Raw genomic sequence first — 19,043 nt, forward strand, 5'->3', positions numbered from 1 at the left:
CAGACACCTAGAGCTAGAATATTCTATCACTAGCTTGGCCGCCAATCTATGGATCTGTTTGTTAACCGCAGTGGGTAGTCTCCCTTGGGGAGCAGCCACCCCTTGTCTCCACTGTGGAGTATAGATACTGAATCTGGGGCTGTGGGCTGTATGTATCCTGTAGACTACCCTGGCTGGTCCTGGAATCCCATCCATCCAATTGCTACTTGGCTGGGATCCTGATATTCCCTCTGCACGTTCTCGAAGACTTAGTTTCCCTATCTAGTCTCTGTGCCTTTGGCACATGTGAAAGAGAAACAATCAGCAAAGATCATCAAAGAACCCAGGAGAAAGCTACCAAGCCAGCCATGGGATGGTATAACTCTGCCAGAATGAGCTAGCTTCCTGGAACCTTTCTCTGCCATGTTGAGGATTTGATACTTGCAATGTGTCTTCATTTTAATAGCTAAAGGTTCCCTTAAAGACTTGGCATATGGATCCACGTATCCTATGTGCAATCTCACCTACATACCACAGTCAACCTTAGCTGTGTGCTCACCTGACCCTGGCCATGACACACGTATATTAACCAATAATATTGTCCATGCCTCCCAACTTAGGAGTCAACCCAGTCCGATGGTATAAGAGAACCTATTGAAGACCAACCACCCCTCCTCAAGCCCTGCCCTGGATGGAACAGATTGCCATACCTCCAAAGCCTATCTTCCAGTTCCTGTTGAGGTCCACGCCGATGCAGGCGATGCCATGTTGACTTGACTTGTTTTTTCTCCACAAGCGATTCTGAGAAAGCCCAGGGCATGCAACCTCATTGACTGGGCCCACTCCCAGGGATGGAGGAGCTGACATCCTGGCCCACGAAAGGGGGAGAGGCTCCTAGTGGGGCAGGAAGGGACAAAGGACAGGAGCCTCGGGGACAGGATGGGCTAACATGGAGCTGCACCAGGCTGTGTGCAGAATGGTTCTTCCTCGGGCAGCGGGCATGTTGTTGGGAAAGGTGGTTTTAACCCCATAGCGGTAATAGCCCTGCAGCCCTCTTTTTACCAGGCAGGCTCTCTGTAGAAAGCCCCCGAAGAAGCCAGCTCCAGAGCCTGCCATGACATTCCCCTGCCCCAACACACACTCCAGATGACCACTACTGGGGATGCCCAGCCACCCTTACCATGCTGTGAGTAAAAGCAAAGCCATCAGGGTTGGTGACAATCTCAATGAAAATGTCCATGGCATTCAATATTTTCTTCAAGACGTGGTCTTTGCCATATGTATTGGCAATCTGCAAGAGAGGGTGACAGTAGGCGGTCCTTTCCAGGGTCTCCTGGGGTGCAGCAGAATCTTACACAGGAAGAGCTGGCATTGGCTCATTAAACATATCCCACACAGAACCAAAAGCTGAGTTTTAAACAACTAGAATTCAGAGGCTAACCAAACTCCCTAATTGTAAAAGACCAGAACATATGATAATGTTCCAAAGGACAAGAGGGGACAGAGAACCCTGAATTTAAAGGAACCAAGTCAAATTTTTCAACTAGAGGTCCCTTTAAATACCCAAAAGTTCCCTCCCTCTAGTCCCAGTCCCTTGATGCGATTCCCCAGTTGCCAGTCCAAGCTGACCTTCTTCGAGATCCAGATGCCGGTGGCGTGGGTGATCCACTCTCGGGAATGGATCCCAGTGTCAATCCAGACAGCCCGGCGATTTGAACCTCCAGTGCTGAACTGGGGAAAAGAATCAGACCACAAACAGAGGGATGACCAAGACAGCCATGGGCTGTCCCTCCAGATCACCTTCACTGTCTGGAATGAATCAGTATGCCAGAGCTCTCAACCTGAGACAAGGAGAACATGCTGGTGATACACACACACACACACACACACACACACATACACACACATACACACACACACACACACACACACACATACACACACACACACACTCACACCAGTGAAGTACGAACACATGACCTTTGCCTTACAGCGGGATTCTTGGAAGGCAAAGCCACCCAACCTGGGACACAGAATTCCCCAAGACTGAAAGCACCTTAAGACTTGTGCCTCTCAGACTTTAATGGGCACAAGAAATTTAATGCCCTCATGGAAATCTTAATGTGCAGGTTATGGTGCAGTGGGTCTAGGGAGGCCTGTGAAGTCCACAGTTCTAATACATGTTATTTCAGAGGGACAAGACTGGAGTGCAAAGTCACACTTTGAGGAACAACATCCTTTTAGAGAGAGACTGTGGCAATGCCTGATGAGAGATCAGAGCAGAGGCAAGTCAAGTCAAGGTAAGGTTAGGCAAGGTCGTGTGACTGTTCAGAAGCATCCACCAGAGCCCGGTGAGCACCTCGGTGCCTACCCTCCCTGGCAGTCGATGTCGAGCACCCCACAGAGTTCCCACGCTGGAGCAGAGGCTATGGATTCTTTTCTAGGAGGGTTATGCTGCCCATCCTGTTTCCATCACGACTAAGGGCACTCCAGCTCACTCAAGCTCTGTTCAGTGACCCCCATGAAGGGCTGGAAGGTTTCTCCAGAGCTGCAGGACTATCTGTAGGGCTGCCTAAGCCAGATGACCTCAGTCCTTATCGAATGAACCCATGTGCACCTCACTTCTTACTCAGCAGGTGAATCGGGTTTGGCAACAGTAAAGGCACTGACTCACACACAGTCACCCCAAGCTGAGGTGACAACTGCCACTCCACAGCCCTGTCTCTTAGCAACCTTCCACTACTTCCTGCCCAGGTCCCAGCACTGCCACCTGTCCATACCTGCAGAGGTGACTCCCCGACTGCACAAAGCTCATGGATCTGTAGTATAGTATATGCATATCTTTGCTATTCAGACTCCCACCCAGCCACTGATAAACGCCATCTTATGACAAAGACACTCACTCTCTGGTCTCCTGCCTGATGCAGTAGGCTCTTACCTTCAGGACGAGAATGGACCGATTTTCAAAGCTGTTGCCAATGTGAATTTTGGAAACGAGATTCGAATGTTCAGCTACGAAGTTGTCAATCCAACTATATATCTGAAAGCAACGAAGTCTATCAGATTGGTCGTTAAATGGGGGGCGGGGTGAGTTCCAAGCATGTCAATAAATATTGTTCATCCATCCCACCTTTTTTATTGCTTTCCTACTTCTCCTGAGAGTCTAAAAAAATGTGGGTCAAGATGTGCAAACCGTGAAGATGCCCTCAGAGCTAAAGGAGATTGACTTGTGCCCTGGCTAGAATGCCAGGCTCCTTGTGTCCATGCCGACTGTACTTTCACCTGAGAGAACAGCATGTATTGAGCCCACTCAAATCCTAGGCTTGAGCTGCCTGTGGTAGCACATGTCTGTAATCCCAACCCTGGAGAGGCCGAGGCAGAAGGATCGGCAATTCAAGCCAGCCTGGGCTACATAGGAAGACCCTGTCTAAAAAAATAAATAAATAAATTCCTAGACTCGGCCTGTATAGATCTCTCTGTTGCAAATTCATTCTCCTGTCTTCACTCTGGGGTCCGTCTTACCCACCCGACAGATCTCACAGACTCTGGAGTTCACTCTGGGGTCCGTCTTACCCACCCGACAGACCTCACAAACTCTGGAGTTCACTCTGGGGTTCGTTTCACATCTTTTTCACCCCTCTAGACTCGGCAGCTTGGAGGAAGGGTAGTATTTTATTTATTGTTGACATCAGTAACAGTGACAGTCTGTATTAGCTCATGTTCTTGTCCTTTCAGTACATATCAATGAATAAACAGTAGAAAGAAAATGGATTCTCTATTACAGGGCTTATGGAATAGAAGAGTGGTGGAGGAGACAATATCAATAATGTCATGTCCTTTGCAGGCAAGTGAAACCTATGCCTTGAGTTTCTTTCTGGAGTGCAAGTTCCTGTGCCCGTCGGTATGTTCTCCCTTAAACACGGTGACCATTGCTAAAATCTGACCTAGCTGTCTGTCACTATGATCACACATTTCCTCCAAGTACGAGCAACTGCTTGTTTCTACAGGCATGGCTTCCCAGTATGTCTGGATTACTGCCCCTCAGACCTCAAGAATCCACAGCTGGGGCCACAGAATACCAGGACTGGTCACAGGGAGGTCAAGGAATCACTGGTCAGGGGATGGGCTATGAATGCAGTCTCCACCGACTCTGTTCTGGCCTGTCATGTGTCCACACCTTAGTGTGCCAACCAAACAAAGAACCATTCCCTGAGCTCTGTGCCTGCCTCTTGTAGGTCTGAGCTGCAGTCCCCGATACCTGACTCCGGACCCCTTTCGGCCGCTGCCCCCAGACATCCTTTACCTAATGTATTTTCTCTGTCCTCCCCACGTTCACAGTCTCTTACAGTCTCAGAATCCTTCTCTAGTCCTTGAGTGATCCTGGCGGTCCCAGGGGTTCTGAAGCTCGGGAGCTTGCCCAGGCGGCCCTACCTCCTCCAGTGTGTGATAAGAAGAGTAGCTGAAGCTACTGGTACTACGTTCCAGCCTCCGGGATCTCGCCATGGCATCTCTCTCTTCATCCAGCAGCACCTAGCACATGGGAAGACACACTGGAGAGGCGGAAGAGAGCCCCGCCCACAACATCAACACAAGGGAACGAACCACCATGATGGTGTGCCGTGCACCAGAAGGGTGTATGGCGGAAGGGTGGTTCTCCATGTCCTAGCATCCATGCTCTCTTCGCCCAGATGAGCGTAGAGGAGTCGGTCTGGAGGGACGGGCTCGGAGTGTCTCTGCTCCCAATCCCTGTGGTACTTGCTGTAACCTTGGTTTCCTCAACTGAAGAACTAAGACAACAGTCTCAACTGCGCTGCCTCACAGGCCCAAAGGGAGCAATGTGTGTGGAGGTGTGTTTGGAAGGATGCTCACAGGTTCCCGCCAATGTTGGCTTTGGACTTTGTAACACTGAACCATGGACACTGACCACCCTAGGGGAGCAGATGACCACTCTGACTTCCAACATCAACTCTTCTTCCAGGAAGTAGTCTAGACAACTGGTATCCCAGCCATTCAGAAAGCCAGACGTGGACAAAGCCAGTCCACATCATGATGAACGTGTCAATTATTCTCACTCATCATGTCAGCTGCCTGCCAGACACAGCACACATGAGCCAGAAGCCATGTCTCGGGGTGCTGGCTTACTGTTGGCATTCACCTTCATGTAATGGTTCCCACTGACCATAGGAAGTGCCTAGGCTGACTGCTAACTGCTCCCACTACCCACCGCTGAGGTCACTGCTGGGACACTGTTCCCAGCTCAGGGAAGAGTGTGACAGGCAGGTCCTGACCTAAGGCACCCCAGGACTAGCACTGAGTGTTCAGTATGGGAAATGCCCAAGCCCTTCTGCCTGAGAATGTGAGCCAGCTTCATCATCAACCCAAAGGGACCTCCTGAAGCTCTGGGTCACAGCTTGGACATCGCCTTATTTGGTGACCAATGCCTTTTGGTCTATGAAGTATCTTTATCCTCTGTTCTCGTTCTCACTTGATCTGGTCAGATGACCAGATTCCAGGGAAGGAATGAAGTCAGGATTGGGGTGTTTTAGAGATAAAACAGATTGGAGAGGTGACAGCCCTTCAATGCAAAGCTAAGAAGTGTCAGAGACGAGATGAAAACCAGGTCTTCTAGTTCCCAGCAGTGGATTCCTCAAGCCAAGCTTCAAAAACTAAAGACTAACAGTAATAACATATACACACAGATATGCGTATCTGTGTGTATATAAATAAATATAGATAAAGAGAGGAAACAGAAGTATGTGAAATGTTAACAGCTGAAAACTCCATCATATTATTCTCGCAATTAAAAAGTTTTTTCAAGTAATGAAAACTCAAGTATCCTCAAGCACAGGAAAACAAGACATTAAAATGCCAAAAATAAATATAACAAAATGCTAATGGTGCCTGTTCGAATAAGATTAGAATTTTGAACATTTTCCCCCATACTCTGATTTTACATTTTGGCAACATGCTTATACTACTTCAGTGAGCAAGGACTTTGAAGTGAATAAATACTATCAGAACCAAAGCCTGACTGCTAATGTGAAGTGCCAGCTGCAACGTCTTCAGACCCAGGGCTGGGGGGAGAGAGAGGGTCCCCACCCGCTGCCCTGCATGAGGCTGCTCGTTCTTCCACGGGGGCCCTGTCCACTTGCTCACAACCCTCAAATTAATAGATTATAGTTTTTTTAAATGGGCCTGGAAATCAATGTCTGGGGCTCCTATGACTTACTGTCTCCGCACCAACTACATGTTCAGTAATTATAACCACCATGTTTCTAGCTAGGCTGGCCCAACTTGAGGCTTCCCATTTGGGCAAAGCCAGAATGACTGGGTAAATCAGACATGGCTGGAGGAGACCTTGTCCTTGTGGGCCACTCACAAGCACAGCCCTGGGAAAGCTCTCATAAAGGAATGCGTCGTCTTCCTCCCAGGAAATCCACCCAAATCGCAGCAGCCCACCGTGACAAATGTCTGTCTGTCACTGAGGGCTGGTACAACCAGCTGTCGTGAGCTGGCTATGAGAAGGCTGACAGCTGAGTCCAGGCAGGCCTGGTCTTTCTCTACACCCACCAGAATGCAGCAACAAGGTTGGGAGCTCTAATGCCCCAGGGTGTAGTAGGGCCTGAGTTGGGAATGGATGGGGGGAGATTGGGAAGAAAGTCCGAAATGGTCCAGTTCTTCCAACATGGCCAGGGACACCCATAGGAAACAGCTTGGAAGAGTCCAGCCTTGGTTCCACAGTCAGGATGGAGGCAAATGGGAGGTTGGCACCAAACTGCAAATGTCTTTCCAAATACCCTTCCAGCCCCGTGAATGTACAGGACACCCTCCTAGGAGCTGGGAACCCTCAGCCCTTACAGCTGGCCCTCAATTCCAGGAACATTAATCTACCCTGGCCTGAAAACTCAACAAATGTTTGCTCTCTTCTGGGGGTGAGGGAAGAGGCTGAGAGCTGAAAAGGAAGCCTTGCATGGGTTCAGGATGTCAAACAACCCCGTCAGGCTCCTCGGGGGAAGCACTGGACTGAGAAGCTCAGAAGTCAGCCATTTGCCCTCCCTGGAAGCCGTAACCTGACAGGGGCCGTGAGACCTGAATGTGAATTCATTCATTACAGGGATAAGCAAGGGTGAGGCCTTGAAAGACAAAACAAAACGAACAAACAAACAAAAAAAAAAACCCACCCCTGTGGTGAGGGAAGGAAGCAGCCCAGGACCCCAAAGATGGAGCTGAGGCCTGGAGAATGCTAGTCTCCATGAAGCCTGCTCCAACCACAGACCTCCCTAGACAGAGCTTGCAGTGAGGAGCTGTGTGTTTTCAGCAGGAAGTTCTCTTAGATTCTTTCTGGCCCTCTTCTCCAGGCACCATACCTAGGAGGGGCTGCAGACGTGACATTGTTAAAATGGAGCCCCTCAGCAGTTAAGGCTGAACCACTGGGGAGGGAAACCCAAGCTAAAACACCACGCACAAGCAACCATCTTGAATGACCCAGTGTGGTCCCCTAGTCAGGCTGTCTCAGATGAGACACTAATACTGTTTCTAATTTGGGCTCTGCCTCAGTTTCCCCTCATACAATGAGGGTTATTTTATATCATACACTTTAGCACATACCTGAAAGTGCTTACCTGAGGATCGGCCTGGCACACAGCAAATACTAGCTAACTTTAGCTAGGAGGAAGAGGAGGAGGATGGCCATGACAGGGGGCTGGGGAAGCAGGAGAGGGGACCATACAGTTTAAAGAGGGGTGAAAGCCGTGAGCAGATGAGCCGTGCAGACACCTGCCGGAACGGCATTCCAGGATGACACCAGCAGACACAAAGGCTTGAGATGTGAATGCCGCCAAGGGCCCTGAGGCAGGAGTGCATCGGGCAAGTTCTAGGAACGTCCAAGAGGATGGCAGGCACAGAGCATGAGGCAGCAAGGGGGACTTCCGGCAGGGGGTGGCTCACGTGGAGCCTTGGCCTTTTCAAGAACTTTGCATTTATTTTGAGTTGGAAAGAAGCCCCTGGAGAGTTTGCCTACCTGCCTGTGTTCCTTCCTTCCTGCTTTTTAAAATCTATCTATCTATCTATCTATCTGTCTGTCTGTCTGTCTATCTATCTATCTATCTATCTATCCACTCACTCACTCACTCACTCACTCAAGACAGTCTTACTATATAGCCAGCCTGGAACTTTACATCCTCTTAGCTCCATCCCCAGAGAGGTGGGATACCCAGTCCCAATCGAAGAGTGTCAAGTAGGGAGGAATATAACTGGATTTATGTATTTTGTAAAGGACTCATCTGGCTGCTGCCTTGAGAATGGAGACTAGTGAAGCAAGGATAAAGTTGGGGAGGACAGTCCGACAGTTCCGAGAACACAGTTCTATGATCCCAGTTCTCATGGAGGCTGAGGCAGGGGGATTTTGAGTTTTAGTGAGACCCTTTGTGGGACACAGCCCCCAGTGATAGATAGCTTTGTGACCCACAGTGGTAGTCTGGGATGCATCAGAAGTGTTTGAAGGGAGAGCCTGCAGGACCTTTGGGAGGCTGGATGAAGGGTTTAAGAAGGGAGTCCAGAATGATTTCCAGGAGGCTTCTGTGGAGCAGCAGACAGGGACTTGGGATGTACCTGTTGTACCTGGAGAGTTTGCAAGGACCCTCAGACAACCATGCAGACTGCTGAAAGGTGCTGGAGTTCAGGGAAGAGACAGGACCGGTTGGAGACATAAGGGGTCATGAGGAGGTGGGGGGACTTGGCTCCGTCGCCCTGGACCAAGGTGTGGAGACCAGTCTTAGTTCTGTGATCAACAGATGGACCGGGGAGCCAGCACAGCCAGGAACAGTAGAGCGTCCTAGGAGACCAGAGGAGAGACACCGCCCGAGCCGCACCAGGGAAAGATGGACAACTAGATCACAAGTGGACCGAGTGCGCCCTGTGCCTCTGCCCAGGACCCTTTTGGTGAAGGAGGGGCAGACAGCCTGCCAAAGGAAATTGGTAGTCAGAACAAACAGTCAGTATTTCGAGTTTTGTTCTAGAAGGAAACAGAGAAATAGGGCGGTAGCTAGCGAGGGGAAAGAGATGGATCAGGAGGATTTTTTTTTTCAGAGAGCTCAATAGCTGCCTATTTGTATGCTGATGTGGGTGAGCCTACGGAGAGAGGAGCCGGTGGAGCGGGATTTATACTAAATTGTATTTCTCTCTGGATGGTCAGAGCATGGGTGATTTTTGTTTTCTTCTTGCGCTTTTCCCCTGTTTTCCAAATTATCTAACATGAATATTTATTAATTTTGCAATCAGAAAAAAGCCATTAAAATCCGAAGCGCTGATTGCTCAAGTGAGGCCTTTTGGTGGTGACTCATCCCAGGGAGGGAAAAAAAAAAAAAAAAACACCGAAGGGCTGAAAAGAATGAAGAGGTGAAGAAAAATTAAATGCAAATCAAGCACCCTCGGAATCAGATAATTTCTTGCCTGGCCCACAGCAGTTTCCCCCCACCAACCTCCCCCTGTCAGCCTCCCGGGCCCTGTCCCCAGCTCAACACAACCCCAGGAAGAGGAGCCTTTCTAAAATGTAAATCTGGGGGTGTAAAAGACCCCCTAAGTCTCCCCTTCTATCTACGGTTTGGGGATAAACCCCTCCCACTTCACAGGGCCAAAGATGCCCTTCACATGGAGTCAGATCAGGGTGGGGGGCTCCTTTCCCGTAAGCTCCCCTTCCGTGCTCAGCCGCACACACGCATGGGTAATTACTGCTTCACAGCGCCAGTGACGTGCCTCTGGTATCCGCTCCCATAGCAACCTGTGCACACTCCATCGGGGCACTCACACACTCCACCACCCATTACTCCCCTCCCTCCCAGCCCCCCACTCTCTCCAGCTCCCCTGGATACAGCCCTGAGTTTGGTGGATTTGCTTCTGTTTGCAGTTCCTGTGTTTCCAAGGGCCTCGCCCAATACTCAGCACACAGTAGGCATATGTGCGTCTGCGGTCCCTGGTCCCCTCCTCAAAAGTCCTCCCAGCCTCTGGATAAAGATCAAAACCTGCAAAGCTTTCCATGATCCGCTGTGCCTGGCTCGAACTGCCAAACACACCTCTTTTTTCTTTGCCTTCTCTTATGTATTAATTCAGCAAGTACTTATTAAGGCTAGGGGTGCACCAATCGATAAGAGAAATGCAGCTGAATCTGGGGGAGACCAATAGACTCCCCACCCCCTCACACACATGCCAGGCCTAGACCCACTGACATCATTCAAGCTACCATTATTGAAGGCTCACTTTGAGGGGACGCTGTTAGTCCTGGAGTCGAGCTGGTGCGTCAGTATCTCAAATAAGCTTGCTCCATATCAACCTGGTGCACAAACCCCTTCTGGTCCTGTCAGTACGTCTGAGCCTCGGGCCTGCATCCCTCCCCCACTGTCACCACAAATCAACCAGGAACAACAGCCTCTCCCCACCCCTGGCGCCCTCCGAAGCCACAGAGTGACCTCAAGGGCGGCAGTCCCAGCTTGATGCTTTGCAGGCTGATGGTTGGAAATTCTGCTTGCAGAGGTTAGAGCAGAGAGTTCAGGGCATTTTCCTGGGAAGGGAATCCCACAGGAGTTCAGGCGTGGGGACTTCAGGAAAGGTTCTCTCTGGAGGGGTCGGTGGGGGGAGCTCAGGGGTGACCCCAGGGCTGTCCCTGACATGCAGAAATCAACCAAGCTTTTTGAGGCTTCTGAGTGTCTGTTTGCCAAATGCTGCTGCGTTCCCAGGACTGGCGCAGCAGAAGCGGGAAAACAGGAACTTCAAAATAGAGGCACGGGCTAAAAATGAGAACTCAGTTCTGCTCGTTTGATGTGGCAGCCTCCTTTGTCTGTGTGAGTTTCCCCATTTTTGTTTGTGGGGGATTTAATTAGAGAAACATCCCACCCCCACATGTTGAGCGGGAAACAGATGTGTCTGATGAGGGATAAAGGACTTTGAATGGACCCCAGTGCCCCAGCCCTGTGCTGGCCTGGGAAAGGAATGTTGCCTAATGCGTTGATCCCTCGGCATGTGGTGTCAAGTGTGTGCGCGCTGGGAGGCTGCGTGTTCCCACACTCTAAGCCTTTAGAGGAGATTAGTGCTGAACAGTGGTTAGGAATGAATCTCTGTGGCTGCAGTTCGACAGGTACATAGGATGCAGCCTGGGAGGCTTAACATCTGAGTGGTACCCAAGGATCCGTTACGGGAGGAGGCTGTACTGCCAATACCCCCTCCCCATAGGCCGTATGTGCAGGCCGTACACAGGAGGGCCAGAAGCCAATGTCTTCCTCAATCACTCTCCACCTTCGTTTTTGAGGCAAGGGTTCTCACTGAAGCCCTTGTTCTCTGATTCAGCTAGACTGGCTAGCCAGAAACCCCCAGAATCCCCCTGCCTCCACCTCCCAGCACTGGGATTACAGGCAGACTCTGTGCTTGCTACGGGTGCTGGAGATCCAACTCAGGCCCTCATGCTTGAGTGGCAAGCACTTTACCAACTGGTCCACCTCCCCAGACTGGTGAGGCTCTTGGGATGTCCTTGAACACAGGGCAGATGAACTCGATTTTCGTGGTGCTTAGCAAAGACAGTGGAAGACTGTAATCAAGTGAAGACAGGGTGTTTGGGAGTTTAAGATGCCTTGCTCTCTACCCTAACCTAGGTAGGGTCCACCATGCTCCCCGAGATATTGGAAGAACCCCATCTGGGGGAGATGCTCAGAGCGCATTAGGATCGGAGAGGGAGGGTCAGCAGGTCGTATTGGGCTTCTCCCTCCCCCCCATAGGATCCCTCTGCTACTGAGTGTCTGAGACCTAATGGAGGACAAGAGGAAACCATCAGAGGGCTAGGAAGGACCTTTGCTGTTCCCGTCTGTCTCCATTTTCTGTATCCTTTGCTGGTAGTTGCAAAGTCTTCCAGAAGCGGGCACATCCACAATTGCCACTCTGTGAGTACTCCTTGCCTCCACGAGGGAACTCTATCCCAGACTTAAAATTCCTCTTAGAAATGTGTATTGTTTTTGTATTTTATTTAGTTTGTTTTGGTTTTGCATGTGTGCATACATGTGGTCATGTTTGTTCACTTTTTGTTTTGAGACAGCTTGTCAGGTACTCTAGGTTGGTCTTGAACTCACTACATAACTCAGGATCCTCCTGCCTTTAACTCCCAAGCACTGCGGTTACAGATATGTGCCACTATGCCCAGTTTTATGTCTAGTTCTATGCAGAACTGAGTGAGCACTGAGCCCGGGACCTCGTGCAAGCTAGGCAAATATTCTATCAACTGAGCTACATCCCCAAGCTCAGAAATGGACAATTCTATTTCTTCCATAATGTGTCCTCAAACATGCAGCTGGACATTCACAAGCAAGATGTCTGCACTTGGCCTAAGGGGGTTTTTGTTTTGTTTTGCTTTGGTTTGGTTTTTTGTTTGTTTGTTTGTTTGTTTCTCCATGGTGTGAACCAACCAAAAAGAATGTGGAAAGTGAGATCCTCAGTGTGACCCAGGGTAGGACCTCACCTGGATGTCCTTTATCATGACGCTGTAAGTAAGGCCGTGAGACTTCAGATAAGCTTTGACATCATGTAGTTCAGAGAAGGGAACTCTCATGTCCACGGGGAGGCTAGGTCTGGCCGGACCACGCCAGAAGTCCACCTTGTTCAAAAGAAAAAAAAAAAGAAAGAAAAAAAAAACACAGTTGTGTTTATTGCCTGTCCTTACATACTCATTCGGTAGGCGTCCTGGGGGCCAGGGCCTAGGTTTCTTTTATACTTCAAAGGGATCCAGTTCCATAAAGAAAATGCTAGGGTTTGCAGAGAGGAATAAATCCCCCCTCACCAAGCTTCTTTCTCTGTGTCCTGGTTATCTTTGCCATCTCAACTCACTCATGGTCCGTATTTCACCTGGGTCCACACAGCCCTAAAGCTCCTACCACCTAGGACATTAGCCTGGATGAGAACCCAGGCCAGAAGAGGCAGGCATGTCTTCTTCTGGTCCCCTGAGAAGCAGAAGAGGCAACTCGGGAGCCCACACCCTATGTCCAGCTATACATCTGTAAAATGGAGACACCGAGCGGTAGAATCCCTCATTGATAGGGACACTCCTATAAATAGCAGCGAGAGCTTTGGGCCTCGTCCAGAAAAAGCTGGTTGTTTTACAAGCCCTCCAACAAAAGCCCTCTATTATAATTGTCAAAGAAAATGTTTTCCATTGTGAAAACTTGTAGAGGACAAATGTTCTTGGAAACAGTACCCCAGGCTGACAGACACAGACCCAAACACAACACAAGTTTGCCACGCGAAGCCATTCCAATTGGAAAGCAGATGTGAGCAGGCCCATGCTACATGGCAGCAGGGACATCTGTGCTCTCCTGTGGCTTTAGGACATGGTGGCTGTTTTCAGAGCTTGCTCCTCATTCCCCCATCCACGACAGAGGGGAAGGCTAAAGGAATCACAGCCGACAAAGGCCACCCAACTTTATGGGAACATGGCCCTAACATGTGGCAGAGAACATGAGGACTTGTCCACAATCTAGTGAACATTTTTGAGACCTCAGGAAGGTTTTGGGGTGGAAGAGAGTAAGGGGGCAAGACAAGGAGCCGAGGTGGCCTGTCACACCAGCGCTGTGACAGTCGTGTCCCCAGGAGCAATCCTCACCTTCTGGGGCTTCAGGCCCTCCAGGTCCCTGAGAAGTGACAGCTGCTTCTCATTTTTGGCCAGGACTCGAAGAACCTGGTCTCTGGGAAAACATGGGGAGAAAGCAATGGCGGTCTCCAGGAATGCTAGGCCGGTGGAAAGAGGTAGTAGGGAGAGGAGGGAGACCGGACTGGAGGAGACTCAGCAAGAACGGGAAGCTCACATGTCTACCCTCCCACACACAGAGCGAAAGGGATAGAGAGGCGGACGGATAGATTCCGAGCGGCTGGGGAACCAATGGTAGCTCCAGGTGCTGAACCCCACAGAAGGGGAGACCAGACCACCCCAGCCTCTCCAGGCAGAGCAGCCATGCTTCTTTCCCTTGAGCTGGGTAGGTAGGTGGACAGTGAAGAACTAGAGTCCCACACCATGAGCTCTCTCACATCAGGGTCTGAGGTGGGATAGTGCGGCTCTCTGCCTGCCTGGCTCGGGGACCCAAAGGTGACTCTCTTTCCAAGCTGCGTCTCTTTCTTGCTGTCTGGGACACTGGGAGGCCTGGTGTGTATGCTCGAGCTCGCTACTATTCAAAGGAGGATAACAGCACTCTACTTTTGATACGAGTATATATATATCGTCTAATGAGGGTTAACAATTTCTTCAAGGATTTGAGGAGAAATATAAACCTTCAGCCCTAAAGAACATGGATAAATTCTGTTGCGTGTGATTTTAGAAGTTTTTTAATTCGTTTTTTTATTGGTGTATATTAATTGTACTTACTAATGGGTTTCGTTATGATCTTTTCATGCATGCATAAATGGATTTTGATCCTATTAACCCCTTGCCCATTATCCTCTCTTGTCCCCTCCCACTTTGTTTGATCCGTTCCCTCTCCCCAACTAGTCTCAATTTTAGGAGATCCTCTCAGAACCCTGAAAACTTAACCCTGAGCTTCAGATTCGAACTCTAGATTGGAGAAGGAGAATAACATGGCCAAAACATCTGCCCTGGAGTATGAGTGACAGATCAAAGAGCCTGAAGGATATTCTGAATAGGAGCTGAAACTTTTGTCTGCTCTCACCCAGGAGTACACATACATACATACATACATACACACACACAGAGAGACTCATACACACAGACACACACACGGAGACTCATACACACAGACACACACACCGCACACACTCCACACAGACACACACACACACACACTCAGAGCATTTAGGTCTTTCCCCTCCCAGATGATCTTCCCTTCCTAGCAAGCAGCAGCCACTCACCCTGTGAAATTCACTTGGCCCCAAGCTACAGCCAGGATAAAGGTGAAGATCAGAAGTGTCCGTCTGTCCACAGGGGACAGCCCAGGGCCTGTTCCTCTGCCTAGGGGGCCCTGCATGCTTCTTTCTCCAGGCAAGCTTCAAGGGCTTTCTTCCAGCTTGGCCATAACCTAGGCCTCACGACAGCAAGTCACCTGAAGGCCAGCAGGCCGGGCCTGAGAATGGACATTAGATTCTAAGGGATCAGAATCTTTTCATGGCATGTGGAGCCCACATGCCAGACCCTGGAGAACCAGACCAACCCTCCTCCCTCCTTTCCTGGGAAGGGGGTGGGAAGAGGGGGAAAAGGAAGATGAGACCCTTAGCTTTTCTTTCCTCTGCAGGATGAGGAGGAAATTCCCTGCGCCACCCTCCTCATGAGCATCACATCCTCCATCTCCAGAGAAAGAGAAGTAGCTAGTGGCGCTAGGCTGTCCCTCTACACCGCTCCCTCGGCCCTCCTCCCCTTCCCACACACTGGCACCGGCACTGGGCCATACGCTCCTCACACAGAAGAAAGTGAGCATCACTGAAGGGTCACAGGGCTCGGGACAGGGACTGGGCGCCCAGACCCGGTATAAGGAACCGGGGCCTTTGACCTGGTCAGCTCTCAGGGAACTAACTCTCCAGTCAGGGGCTGTTGAAAATACCTTCCCTCCCTACCTCACAGGAGACCTGGAGTATTAGATGAGACAAGCTGGATGAACCGGCTTGTGACACCTGGCACATGCAATGTCTTCTTATTTAGAAGGCATTAACTCGTGGCTACAGGTCTGTACTCCTGCTGGAACGGGGAAGGTGAAGGGAGATGGAAGGAAGGAGGTCTGTATTGTGTAAGAGGGGGAACTCAGCCAGGACGCCCCGTCTCTGCCATCAGACAGTCACTGTCACTCTGACGAGACAGGCGGGGCGATTTCTGCCGGCCGTGAAGGCCACGGCAGTCATTTGTACAGTTCTCAACAAACAGCAAAGGCCACTTCTCAGGCCTGCAGAAGCCCTACACAGTCTCCTTACGGTTTGGGAATGGTAAGAATAAAGGAGAGGCCAGTACACAAAGTAGTCATCTTGAAAGAATGAAGTGAAAGATGAGGCCTGAATGACACAGGGTGAATCTAACAAGAAAATCTGAAAGAGGTGGGAAGATTCCAAGCCAAAAATCCAACAGAGTTCTTCTGTCCACAAAGGCCACTTAACTGTCGCTAGAGGTTCGCAGCAGCCCCCTCTCCACCCATCCTTTCCCACAATAGCCAATTAGCTGGCCATGTGTGCTGAGGAGGTCACTCTTCTATTGATGGCTGGCCCCGCTCTCCACCCCCCTGCCCTACTCCATTATTTCATGGGTCAGCTGTTCGGACCTGCCAAACTCTCCTAGAACCCCGGCTTTGGAAACGCTCAGAAAGTAACATTAGCAAAGGGCTTAAGGGCCTAGGAAAGAAAGCAATTGTACTGCTTTAGTAGCCATGGGAATAAAAGAATGAGCTGGTAAATAATAGCTCAGAAATTCAAAAGAAAAAAGTGGGAATGGTACTAGTCACCGAGAGCACCCAGCATCTTCTTGTTCAAAAGCATCATTTTAAGCCACTAACAATGAGACAAATATCCCTGCACTTGGTTTAGGAATGGGAGAGAGCTGGAAAGAGAGAGAGAGAGAGAGAGAATTAGAGTGAGAACAAGGGTAAGGAGAGAAAGAGAAGCGCTTGGGAATTCTGGAGAATTCTATGGCAGCACTTCCAATAGAACTTTCTACGATAATGGGAATGTTCTACCTCCACATCATCGGGAGACAGTCAACTGGCCCCTTGACGTGCCTGAGAAATTTTTTATTGTGTTTCATTTTCACTAATTTAAATAGCCCCACTTAGGGAATGCCTACAGTCTCAGACAGCAGGGTTCAGTGGGAATTTATCCACCCTCGTAGTACCACAGCCAATGGAAAAACTGAAGCAGAAACACGTATATATGGTTCACAAAAGACTTCATACTGGCTTCTCACTCCTCATTAACGGTTCCTTCATCATTTACTCAATAAGCAGTCTACTGGAACACCTACTGTGTGCCAAACCCTTGGTAGAGATCCGGAAGGAAAACAGAGCAACCTCGTCCTGGCCCTTGTTATTTCTGACGGGTAAGCTGGTAATGCAGAGCCCAGGGCAGGCGACTCTGCCTGTGCCACCTGGGGAGAAGCTCCGAAGGGCTGGAAATGTCCTTAAATAAGTTTGTCGAAGGACTTTTACTTCCTGCAAGTGGGCAGGGTTAAACACCCAAACAATCCTGCTCAGAAAGAGCAAGTAGGATGCAGGGCACAATATTTTCAACAGCATCTTTCTAAGTGCATCATGGGGTGCCATAAAAGTATTTGCAGATCCATACAGTCCTAAAAAACCAGCTAGACAACTGAGAGCCGAGCAAGCCTTCCCTGGGTTCTCAGAGCTCTGGCTTTTCCTCACAGAAAGTGTACTCTTATCTAGGGTGATTTTTCCATTTGCTTGGAGTCTCTTGAAAATTTTCTTGTCATTTTGATTTCTTGGAGAAGCCTTTGTTCTGCTCATTCTTGGAGGAGTTTTAATGGGTATAAATTCCACGTGATTGTTGTCTGGTCTCGACACACTGAAAATGTACCCCGCGGTGTTCTGGCTTCCACTGTGCTGTTTAATCAGTTGGTCTGTCTACTCCAAGTTCCTTGGTGGGTTTTTGCTCATTTCTGGTTGCTTTGAAGGTCTCTTTGCTTTTCATGTTCTACAGTTTTGTTATCATTTATTTACACCTCAGAAATCATAATATGCCTAAGTGCAGGCTGCTTTGTTCCGTTCTGTTCGAGATTCATTTAGTTTCCTACATTTGGATATTAGTACTATTTTCAAATTTTCTCAGCCATTGTGTTTTTCAAACGTTGTCTCCTTTCCAGTCTCCATTACCTCCATCTGGAGCTTTTGATTAGATGATATTAGGCCATTTCATGCCGTCCTCTCAGACTTGAAACCATTTTGTTGTATTCTTATTTCATTATCTTTCTGGGCTACATGTAAGAGAATGAATTTACATCAGATATTTGTAATTTTCTCATCAACTGCATTTCATATGCAATTTAATTGATCAGCTGAATTTTAAATTTCAATTGCTTAATACATCAACCCTAAAATAAATTCTCCCCTTATTTCAAAACCTTTGAAATCAAGATGCATTGTATAGTTGGGTCGCATCTTCCAGTAAGTGGCAGTGGTTTTGATGGTGCATAAAAATTACGGTTTCTTATGATCAGTCCTATTTTATTATCAACAAAATAGGGTTTTTATTTTTTCATTTATAATTCTAGTTGATATTTCTTCAAGCTCAACTAACCAAATTCTTGGTCCTTTCCCATGCATGCTAGGCAAGCGCTCTACCACTGAACTATATGTGCCTAGCCTTTTTTTCCTTTTTTACAGTTGCACACATTTAAACAGTGTATTGCGCTTACGTACGTGTGTGTGCGCGCGCGCGCGCGCGCGCGCACACACACACACACACACACACCCCTCTGTGATCACTTTCTCTTCTCTTTGAACTCTTTCCTCTTCCCAACAAATCCCTCAGTGGCTGTACCATTAACGAAAATGAAATCAACTAGGGAAGCCTTGGATGTGTTATCCCCCTGCCTCTGCTTCCAACAGTTTGTTTGCAAGGCCTTAGCCACCAGGACAGCTGTATTGTTGTTTATTTAAACTTAAACAGGCCAGGATCCAGAGATTCAGTCTACTTCCTTTCACCTCAAAACCTAATGGTTACATAAAATTCAACAAGCTGAAAAACTGTATTTGAAAAAGCCAAGACCAAGAAAGGTCCAGCGACCCCTGAAGATGAGAGGCGTCCTCAGTCTACCGTTGTTTAGACAGTGTGACATTCTAGCCAGGCAAAAAGGTGACAGGAAGCAGAGAAATAATCCCATACACATTTGGAAACTTCATCTTTGTGGACATGGTACAGCAGATCAATGTGGGACGGACGGACTAGACAATGGATGTGGCTGGGACGAGTATAGATCTGTATGGAGAAAGGAAATTAAATCTCTATTATACCACATACAAAAATCAATTCCAGGTAGATTAAAATTCTGAAATGCAAAGACAAAACTATAAAGCTCATGGAAGACAACATGGAGG

At 48.9% G+C, this 19,043-nt stretch overlaps 2 protein-coding genes across 4 annotated transcripts in view; both read right to left on the minus strand.

Moving 5' to 3' along the window:
• Cpa5 (carboxypeptidase A5) overlaps positions 1-16,239 on the minus strand; it is a 20,198-nt gene extending 3,959 nt beyond the window's left edge. For both annotated transcript variants that reach the window (XM_028866172.2, XM_037203677.1), the window contains exons 1-9: positions 15,568-16,239; positions 14,869-15,080; positions 13,613-13,694; positions 12,476-12,610; positions 4,411-4,509; positions 2,918-3,019; positions 1,609-1,710; positions 1,160-1,270; positions 690-780 (exon numbers count right to left, since the gene is read on the minus strand). In XM_028866172.2, coding sequence (XP_028722005.1) covers positions 690-780; positions 1,160-1,270; positions 1,609-1,710; positions 2,918-3,019; positions 4,411-4,509; positions 12,476-12,610; positions 13,613-13,694; positions 14,869-14,984 — 838 coding nt within the window. In that variant the 5' untranslated portion in view covers positions 14,985-15,080; positions 15,568-16,239. The remainder of the gene's footprint in view (positions 1-689; positions 781-1,159; positions 1,271-1,608; positions 1,711-2,917; positions 3,020-4,410; positions 4,510-12,475; positions 12,611-13,612; positions 13,695-14,868; positions 15,081-15,567) is intronic.
• Positions 16,240-16,337: 98 nt separating this feature from the next.
• The window catches only part of Cpa4 (carboxypeptidase A4), a 44,654-nt gene continuing 41,948 nt past the window's right edge, over positions 16,338-19,043 (minus strand). The window contains exons 11-12 of one of the 2 annotated variants that reach the window (XM_037203679.1): positions 18,832-18,924; positions 16,338-17,920 (exon numbers count right to left, since the gene is read on the minus strand). In XM_037203679.1, coding sequence (XP_037059574.1) covers positions 18,872-18,924 — 53 coding nt within the window. In that variant the 3' untranslated portion in view covers positions 16,338-17,920; positions 18,832-18,871. The remainder of the gene's footprint in view (positions 17,921-18,831; positions 18,925-19,043) is intronic. The other variant, XM_037203678.1, reaches the window with a different exon arrangement.

The sequence above is a fragment of the Peromyscus leucopus genome, chromosome 3, assembly GCF_004664715.2.
Source record: "Peromyscus leucopus breed LL Stock chromosome 3, UCI_PerLeu_2.1, whole genome shotgun sequence".
Taxonomy (NCBI): domain Eukaryota; kingdom Metazoa; phylum Chordata; class Mammalia; order Rodentia; family Cricetidae; genus Peromyscus; species Peromyscus leucopus.